We start from the raw sequence: 10,780 nt of genomic DNA, 5'->3' as shown, positions 1-10,780 counted from the left end.
ACTATGCCATGAATATCGATGCACTTTTATATAATGCATTCAGTTTCGTGGTACGGCCGCTTGTACATTTTTTGGCCAAATTTAACATTTAGTGATGTATACGTTAGGCAACACTGTTCTCGATTCTGATCGATTTTGAAAACAAAGGGACGAAAATTATTATGACCTTAGCAATATTATAAAAATATTCTATAACTCTTTTGTTATGCCGTTTAGTAACGTTTCGGTTTTTTTTTTCAGTTTTGTAGTATCTATTATCAGTAGTATCTGTAATTTCGATAATTTCTGCAGCACGTTGCCTCGAATGTCCGAATATAGTGAGCAAATAATTACATACATAGCCGGATATGTAGTACGACTAATACAAAAAAATATATAAAGCAAAGAGTTAACAGTGCGCTGTCTTTACAAAAACCTGGAGTTGGTCTTACGTATGAGTTCGTTGCTTTCGAGGACGAAGGTGGTCTAGTTTATCCCACCTAAGATGCTATCCGCATATGCAGAGTAGCATAGTTAGAAATCCAAGAAATAATAAACAAATCACTGACAATCGTGAATTCCGTAGCCTTTGCTCCCGGGTTCGATTCTCTGCAGAACCAATTTTGGAAATTAACTTTTCTAAAGTGGTTTTGGCCTAAGTGTTCTGGATAAACTTGATGAGCTAAATAATGTAACAAAATGGGTTGAATTTATACCTGTTCTGTTGTCAGACAACCGCCAGTGCCGTAGCATAACGCCGCAATAAATCTATTATAGCCACGTTTAGCTTGCTAATTAGATTGATAAAACTGCCATTTTTAATTTTTCACTATAGCGAATATGGCGAACACCGTGACGTCGACGATTTTAGGCGCACCGCATCATCGATCAATGGCCGCGAAAGAATAACGCTGTGTCAAACATATAAAACATTTTGACAGTACTACACAGTAATTTAACATAAAAATATACATAACATAAAAATTGAGCGCGACAAACGAAACAAAAAGAAACAGCATGCATAGTATGGCAGCATATCGCATGCAATATGTGATAAACCTCCCCGTGACGTCATATTTATTACACTCACAAAGCACTTGCAAAGTTGCCATTATTAAAATTTTATTTTCTATTGCGAATACAGAATCGGTAAGATACCGCACCAGTATCGTTTGTTCTTTTGTTTAGTTGATTATGAACGATTGATTGTTTCGTCTTTTTACAACGATGCAATTAAAAGGATTATTATTTTCGATAATTAAATGACAAAGAAAGCTATATATGCAATTTCATATCGCTATCGTTGTTCTGCAAGCGTTCATTATCAAGTAAACTAAAGAACGAATGGCGTTAGCGCGGTATCTTACCGACTCACAATAATAAAATTTTAATAATGACAACATAGCTTTTGGAACTTCTGGGTTACAACTGTTCCATGTGGAACTGAGTACATGGAACTACTGGAAATAAACCGCTTTATCAACTGCATTATATATATTAGAGGGAGGCTTATCATATATGGTATGCGATATACCGTCATTGAAAGCTTGCTGGTCTCAAATAAGGGAACTATCTGTGCTCCTTATGAGTACCAGGACAACGGAATCCAAACAGGCGCATTACTGGAATACCTAGGCCATAAAAACTTCAGAAAAGTTCATTTCCTAAATTGGTTCTACCGGGAATCGAACCCAGAACCACGAGCTACGAAGTTCGCTCCGCATCACTACCAAAAACATTTTAGAAAAGTTTATTTCCCAAATTGGTTCTACCGGGAATCGAACCCCCGAACCTTCTCATGCAGTGCCGACACAACAAACCGTTAAGCCACCGAGGTAAATAATAAATTTATTTGCCATAATAATAATACAACATGCATAGTGCACATTAAGTAAGTATCAAAGAATCAGTAGCTATGACCGCTGGCACTTTAAAAAGGAAAATCTGTGCTATAAGTACCAGCAAACCTTCCAATGGCTAGTATAACTTATTATGTTATATTATTTATACATTATGCAGATATAATAATAAGACAAGTAGTAATTGGGTGGTAGTAAAGGTGACGTCACGGACGTCTGTGTTGCTACTTGCAGTTTTGTGTCTCGCTCGTTTTTTCTCTGATTAAAAATAATAAACAGATCCTATCTCACATAATAACCACATAGAAAGAACCGTCACAGTGTCAGTGTCTGTGTAGTATTACAAGTGCGTAGAAAGTATAGCGAATTACGGAATTAAAACCACTTTCATATCAATAGTATATATCATCACCATTATTTATTAAACGTATAAGGTACCTCAAAGACAACAAAAAAAATTAAACACCGCCAAAAAAAAAAAACCAAAAAGTATTTGTCCTAACTCAATTAAGTGCAGTGACCCCTCGCGGATCATAACCGTACTCATTAGCGAGTCCGCTGTCTAACGTTTATAAAAATATTTGCGTTCGATATGGTGGTTAAGTGCAGTGCGTGTTACAAATTTATTCCAACGCTAGAGGGCGCAAGTGTCGCTTGCCGAATATGTAAAAAATCCTACCACAGGGATTGCGTAGGAGTTCAAAAAAATAGCACCGTACCGTCATCGTGGGCCTGCCCGGATTGTAAGGCCAAGTTGCCTAGGAGTAACCACGACAACACTCCTGTCAAGATCCAAGACGCTCCGAAAGGCGCGGATTCTGAGTCGCTACGGCTATCTGACACCGAGGAAATTTCGCAGGAGACAAGTCTCGCATACGAGCTCCGCGCTTTTCGCCTGGAAATGTGCCGGACTAGGGAGGAGCTAAAAGGATTACGCCAAGATCTATTCGAGCTAAGATCGACAGTGCGCTCCTGCGAGAACCGTCTGGATAAGGTGGAGGAGACGGTTCAAACACTATTGGACGCACGATTGAGTGGGACCGGAACTGACCCCGGAATCGCGAAGGTAATCCTGGCGCTCGAAACTAATGTTGAGAGACTTCAGCACGACATAAACGATCGCGACCAGGAGCTGCTGCTAAACGAGGTCGAAGTTAGCGGTGTTCCAGAAGAGAATGGGGAAAATCTATTAACTAAATATACTGCGCGCGGCACGCGTGCGGCGTCACATCACCACAGAGGGTCTGGCATTGAAGTCCGATCCCAGGCCCTTCTACATCAATGAGCGGCTCACTCCGATAAACCGGCGTTTATTCTACCGCGCGAGACAAGCAGCCGGTCGGCAACAGTGGAGGTACGTCTGGACCAAAGACGGCAGGATTTACTCAAGGAGGGACGCCGGAACCCCTGCTCACCGAATCCGCTGTGAAGCGGACTTGGTGAAGGTTTTTGGTCCAGAAGTTGTTTGTTCCCCGACTACAGAGACCGGATTATAATATGTATCATAATTATATTTTTTATGTTATTTTTGTATGCTCTGTTACTATTTTTAATGTGTTGTCACGTGTGCGGCAGTGAGTTTTTCGCAAAACATTCAAAAACTATTTACATACTATATACACTTACCTTATTTTACATTCATTTATTTTTATACTCGCACAAATTTATTCGTTCCGCTACTTACAAATCTACAGACACACAAACTTTACATGTTATTTTTATTATATATATACACTTTCTACTGTATTTTTACAAACATAATTATCAACAAGCATTTTACAACAATTATGTTAATACAAAACTAAACATGCAAAATAGATACGGACTCGGACAGACATACCTAGACTCCAGGAGGGACTTATTATTATATTATCTCACAATAACTGCGACGGCCTACAATTATTTCATTGTCACCTATAAATTGCTCAATACAAAAATTTACTTTAATGTTCACTATAAATATTCAACTTAAAACGTAAATTTAAGTTAGGATTATTAAATGTGGGCTCATTAGGTACACGCCATGACGAATTTATAGTTGCAATGGATCGACACGACGTCGATATTATGGCAATTAATGAGACGTGGTTGAGAGAGGGCGAAGAGGGCCGCGCGCCGTCGGTACCTGACTACCGGTTACGTCATATTCCCCGACCGTCCGCTGTGCGCTCGCGAGGCGGCGGGGTCGGTTTTTATATACGACGAAGTATCGTTATTCGTGTACTGCCTCATCCGCCGGCTCCACTAGTTGAGCAAATGTGGCTATGTGTAAACGTAAACGGGATAAAGTTACTGGTAGGAACTGCATACAGACCTCCGTGGCTTAGTGTGGACACGTTCACAGATGCTCTTGGTGAGAGTTTGGGTTGTTTCTCATGGTGTACCGGTGTGATATTGTTAGGAGACTTTAATATTGATCTATTGGATCAATCAGATAGCAATACCAAGAAGATGCTAAATTTTTTTAATTGTCACTCGTTGAACCAATATGTGACTGAGCCCACGCATTACACAGAATTTAGCCAGACTCTTATTGACACTGTAAGTACTGATATAGAAAACAATGTTATTGTACACGTCGATTATATACATGAACTAAGCCGACATGCGTTTATCACCTGTGCACTAGACATTATGAAAGCAAAACCACCACCAATGAAAATAGTCCGTAGAAATCTGCTAAACATTGACCATGAACAATTTTATATGGATCTGTCTACCGTAGATTGGATGAGTATAAGTCACTTAGAGGATGTAAATGACATAGTGAGGCAATTCAATGCTGGAATTGTCGCATTGTTTGATACTCATGCACCACTTCGGGCATTATACGCTAAGCAGCACCGATACCCTTGGATCACATACAATGTCAAACAGCTTATGAAACGTCGAGACGAGGCACATGTAGTGGCACGAACCGAAGGCAATGACTCGCAAAAGACCTACTACAGGGAGCTAAAAAAAATTGTTAATGAAGTGTTATCTACTGAAAAGAAGGCTTACTTTGACTATTATGTAAACAATCAAAAAGATGCTAGGGTATTATGGACACACATAAAAAATAATGTCAACATAAAAAATAAGCCAGAGTTACCGGTACATATTTTTGACAATCCAGATTTGATAAACGACCATTTCTTAAATGTACCCGGTAGTCCACAGGCTGCGTTATCAGACGAGACGTATTTTCTGGATAGTTGCAAGATTTCCACAAAATTAACTTTAAAGACAGTGGACGAGTTTGAAGTGTTGCAAACTGTGCGATCGCTTAAGTCGAATGCGGTCGGCCTTGATGGAATATCACGGGACATGTTACTGTTGTCTTTGCCTATTATACTACCAGTTATTACAGCTATGGTGAACAGATCCATTGAAACGAACACTTTCCCAACAGATTGGCGACACGCAGTAATAAGGCCTATTCCTAAAAATAATAACCCAACTACCCTAAAAGACATCCGGCCTATAAGCATATTGCCTTGCGTGTCGAAGGTCCTGGAAACTATTGTAGTCAAACAAGTCACTAATTTTCTAGAAAGCAATAAACTTCTTCCTAATGTACAGTCTGGGTTTAGAAAAAAACATAGTACGACAACTGCAGTGGTCCAAGTTGTTGACGACATTCTATCCGCGCAAGACAATGGTCAGGGCACATTGTTGACGCTACTTGATTTTTCCAGAGCCTTTGACTGCATAAATATTAATATGTTATTAGTAAAATTACACTTCTACGGTTTTAGCCATTCTACTATCAAGTGGTTTGATAGCTATCTGAGAAATCGGACTCAGTGTGTCGAAATTTCCAACCAGTCTGGATCAAAGCTGTTGTCTAGGTCACGTGACGTCATGCGCGGAGTGCCGCAAGGTTCTATTTTAGGCCCTATCCTCTTTATCATCTACAGTGCAGATGTGATAGACCATATTAAATTTTGTAAATATCATATGTACGCTGATGATATACAGATTTACATATCATGCAAACCAGGTGATACTCATGCAGCCGTGTGTAAGTTAAATGAGGATTTAGAACGTATAGCTTCATGGTCGGAATCAAATGCGCTAGTACTAAATGGTAATAAATCAAAATATATGGTGCTAGGTACAAGGCAACAAACAGCGAAAATTACAAGTTACAGAATTTCTCTAGCGATCAGGGGTGAAATTATTGAGCGTGTAAGTGAGGCTCGTAATCTTGGTCTCCTTATGGATGAACAGCTACGTTTTGAGAAGCATGTGTCAGGCGTCATTAGAAATTGTTTCTATAGATTAAAAGTGTTATATAATATAAGAAATCACCTTAATGAGGCCGTTCGAATCAAATTATGTGAATCACTGGTACTCTCTAAATTTAATTACATGGACATTGTGTATGGGCCACGACTATTACAGCGCACGCAACAAATGATACAACGAGTGCAAAATGCATGCGCGAGGTTCATCTTTAACATACCACCACGCACGCACGTAACCCCTTACATGAACAATGCAAATATTTTAAAAATGAAGGCGAGAAGAGATCTGCACCTAGCTACACTTCTGTTTGGGGTCATAAAATACAAAGTTCCGCCTTATCTGGCCGAGAAGTTGATGTGGTCCCGCGACGTAAAAACTGCCTTCACCAGAGCATCAGCTTGGTCGCTGGTTCTGCCGCGCTGTCGCACTACCGCATTCCGCGGTAGTTTCAAATTTGCCGCAGCGAAAATATGGAATGTTTTGCTGCCGCCGCCATTACGTAGTCTGAAATCAGTGCATACGTTTAAAAGCAAATATAAAAAACATCTGTTAGATATCCAAAATAATGCAGTTTAAGTTAACCTGGGCACTTACCGCACTGTTTTCGACTAAAGGTGTTGGTCCGCGGCAGTAATCGTTCTCTTTGCTTTATTTGCGGGATGGGACACGTGCAATATGCGCCTATATGGAGATAATAAATTTGGTTGTTTGTTCCTGAAAAATGTAATTAGTTATTGACTTTCTTATTATCGCAATTATATTACTCAATTATGGGTATGTATACTATTTCATTCTCATACTATTTAATTAAAATTCTATTCAATATAAAATAAAATTGTGTATGATATTCTGCAATTATTGTGATAAAAATGGTACGTACCTGTTATGGTATAGGAGATTGCATGCTATTATGCGTAGTAAATACCTACGACGACGGAGGACGAAACTTGTTTACAACGCTAGTTGTAAAAGTTGCATTAAACAATACAAACGTGTGATCGGCGATGTGCCGGTTGTCAAATAGCGTCCCGACCCCTCCCGTGCGTCAGTCCGCGCGTCTTTTGTCTAACCCAACTCGGAGCGAACGAGTTGTATAATTTTATTTATTATGTAATTACGTCACCACACTATAAACGCACACAGTAGGTATATTTATATATATATATATATATATTTGCTATATTTAAGTACTTTTGCGATCTATAATATAACACACAGCATTAACACAACGTACAAAGAACACATACGCAATTATTTAAGTAGTTTATTTTATTTTGCGACACACACGTCCGTCACTCATCTCAGCTCAGGGCTCATTGAAAACCAGCTCCACAGTCAATTGCGGCTGTGGCATAAGCTGAATGAAGTCCTTTTGCATACGCCACAACCGCACACATGACAGTACAACATTTGTAGTTGTTATATTTAGTATTTTTTGTTTTGCTCTTTGTTTGTTATTGTCTTATTTCATTTTATTTTAATTTTGTTTATTACGTCTTTTTGTTTTGTTTTGCTTGTCTAAGTAGTATCAATATTTTTTTTGTATCTATGTGTTGTGGCGTTGCAATAAATGTCTATTCTATTCTATTCTATTCTAATTTGTTGGGGACAGCAAATAAGTAAAATGGTAAAATTAAAGTAATCCAAATTATAAAATCTGTCTAAATAATTCTCTCACTGGAAGTGTATGTGTGTGTTTGTGACTTGCGTGTGTGTTCGAAAAAGAGTACATATTTCATATGAAAACACTTCATTGGGCAGCACGAAGAAGATTTTCTGTTTCTTCATATGACGGTTTTAGAAGCCATTTAGTTATCATATTCTTACACTCATATTTATTTTTTAGACGAAACGCTAAAATATTATTACTTTTGTTGTATAAGAATCGTCCCCTAAAGTAAAAGAACTTTTGGCTGAAAGAAGTTTCACAGATAACTCTTCGGGGAATGACATTCACACGTCTACTGTATTGCAATGAAGGAAAGTATATACTGGGAGAGGCAGTGTGTTGTCGTAGTATAGCTTGAAGAACAAAGAATTTGCGTACTGTGAGTACCTCACAATATTCATATAACTCTTGTAGGAAAATGAAAAGGTGGAAATAGGTAAGATGGCAGTACTTCCCTGGACGAATTCTTTGACAAGGAGCTCTACTACTACTGAAATCTTAAGTGCCTTGTTAGGCTCTATGTACTATATGTATTTGTCTAATGTGTTTAGGAACATTTATAAAGTGTTAAAGGACAATGTAAAAAAAAACTTTAAGTATCTTACTATTTATATAATAGTTTGGATGTTTTACAATTTTCTATGTATATTATATAATGATTTGAAATACATAAAATACAAATAACTTACAATTATAGAAATTAAAACATCGATTAACCAGACATAATAATCTTTTGTTTGAATAGTTTGTATCAATTTTGTGTTCAAAACGTCATATTAATATTTGCCCCGGCGTGGACAATCTGCGATGGGAATGCAAGTACCATTGCTATCACGAGCATAATCTTTGTCACAGTAGCACATATTATTACAAGTTATGTTGATAATGGGGCAATTGTCTTGACTTTGTTTGTCTAGAGTGGCACAGACATTGTCACAAGCTCCGCCGCATGAAAAATATTCGTTGGGACCAAAGCATTTTCCTGCAAATAATATAACATTTTAGTGAATAATATATTAAAATAAGAGAAATAGACAATAGAAATGAAATAAATAGAATTATGTTTAAAAAAATTCTTACTACAATTTTCTTCAGAAATGCAATCGTTGAGTTTGTTTCTGTAAAATCCTGGTTTACACACACATTGGCCTTTACAAACAGTGGGTCTTAGAGGACAGTTATAACTCGAGTCTTTTTTAAGGCTCTCGCACGTTTGTGGCGGACAAGTAGTTGGGCAAGGTTCGTACTGTTCATTACGTCCATTACACGTTGCTGAAAAATAGAAACATTTACACGTGAAAAAGTTATATCATTTGTTGATTAATTTTTTCTGAATTTATCACACATTTGCACAAAGTGCTCTATTGTTACTCTTTTAAAGAATATTATATGTTTCATATGGACTGAACCAAAAGTGTTATTCCTTTAGAATCTATTTTTACAGTTTCAAGAGGATAGAGTTATGTAAATCTCTAACTTATGGTTAAGGTGCACATTCTACTCAACCATCCTCATTAGAACACATTCTAGGTTGGCATTTATTTTTCATACACTCAATTTAAATCATTGAATCTTGCAGATAAACGCACGAAACAAGTACAAGCATTTCCAAAATAAATGTAAGCCTTGCCCATGGTCATGTAGACCTAAAGTAAGTCCTGGTCTAATCGAGTCGTAAAGGCCGTTTCGATTCAAATGGGGCCCCACTCCACTGCGAAGGATCTCTATATTTCTATGTAATTTGAACATCAATACTGCTGAATGTTAGTCAAGGTTTTACAGCTATGTAACTATATAGGTTATATAATGCAAGTTTAATGATCAGTTTATTTTTAACTTTTTAATTATCGCAAGGCATTGAAATAAGGCATACCCTATGAAAACCAGAAGACCTGGCCCAGGGGATCAAGAGGACCATGCATAATGGTGGCACTACACGCCTTTCCCGAATCGGCGAGTACAATCATGAAAAGAAATGTTTCAAACATTACTTGCATCTTCTAACACAATACCCAATGATCACAAGATTTCGTAATATCAAACGTTATTCTAAGAAAGAAAAAGGAGTATTATTTTTTAATGCAAGGAAATTGGTTACATTATGACCAACGGTGTAAAAGGACAATCGAAATATATGTAAAAAAATAATACCCCTATAAGATAATATAGAAATCTACTTACGGCATTGTTCAGGAAGTACACATTCCCTTTTGTCGTTTCTTACGTAACCATCTTTACATCTACAAGATGGTTTGCATTCGGGAGAGCCCGGTTTTGGGTTAGGCGCGCACAGAATGACAGCTGGATTAACTCCACATTCTTGAGGTGGACATGTTGGTGGACACAGGTCAAAAACTTCATTTTTTCCACAACCTACAATATAAATATGCACATGTAAAGTATTAAGGAAAATTTGTTTAATGCTCTATTTAAAGTCAATAAAAATCATTAGTGTTATAGGGGATTTGAATATTATACTGAGTATTTACAGACTTAATTAAATAAAATTATTTAAATATTAAATACTAGAAAACATCATTTACGTTGCTCTGATCCCAAAGTAAATAAATAAAGCACTTGTGTTATGGAAATCGGAAACAATGGTGGTACCACAAACACCCAAACACAAGACAATTTAGAAAAAATAATTTTCTACTTTGATCTGGCCGGGGATCGAACCTGCGACCTCAGAGAAGGCGACATCATGAAAACTGGTGTGTAAGCCACTCGACCACGGAGTTCGTCATATCAAACGTTAATTAAGAGGCAGCGACAATTTGACAAAATTGAAATAGTTATTGTATATGTGGAGTACCCATTATACTGTCTTTTCCAATTTTTGTAAACAATTGCCTGGTGTTAAATTAACACGAGTGATTGAATGTGCGTTTGTATAAGAAACGGCATTACTATTACATATATCCAAGTAGAAACAAAAAGTCTTTGCACGACAAAAAATATATACACACATCAAAAAAAGTTTGCGATCACTACGAAAAACTGAAATCTTTTTTGTTACTGTAGATTATATTATGATTTT

At 37.3% G+C, this 10,780-nt stretch overlaps 1 protein-coding gene across 1 annotated transcript; it reads right to left on the bottom strand.

Moving 5' to 3' along the window:
- Window positions 1-8,381: 8,381 nt before the first annotated feature.
- Window positions 8,382-10,165, bottom strand: LOC113236194 (inducible metalloproteinase inhibitor protein-like; the record flags this gene model as incomplete). Its single annotated transcript, XM_026472201.1, has 3 exons — window positions 8,382-8,722; window positions 8,821-9,012; window positions 9,922-10,165. Coding segments are annotated over 3 exons (642 nt in total), but the record flags the coding sequence as incomplete, so codon positions are not given.
- Window positions 10,166-10,780: the final 615 nt, after the last annotated feature.

The sequence above is a fragment of the Hyposmocoma kahamanoa genome, unplaced genomic scaffold (genome assembly GCF_003589595.1).
Source record: "Hyposmocoma kahamanoa isolate Upper Pololo Valley unplaced genomic scaffold, ASM358959v1 89027, whole genome shotgun sequence".
NCBI lineage: Eukaryota > Metazoa > Arthropoda > Insecta > Lepidoptera > Cosmopterigidae > Hyposmocoma > Hyposmocoma kahamanoa.
The sequence above is the reverse complement of the archived record's forward strand: the minus strand, read 5'-3'. Positions and strand labels throughout refer to the sequence as shown.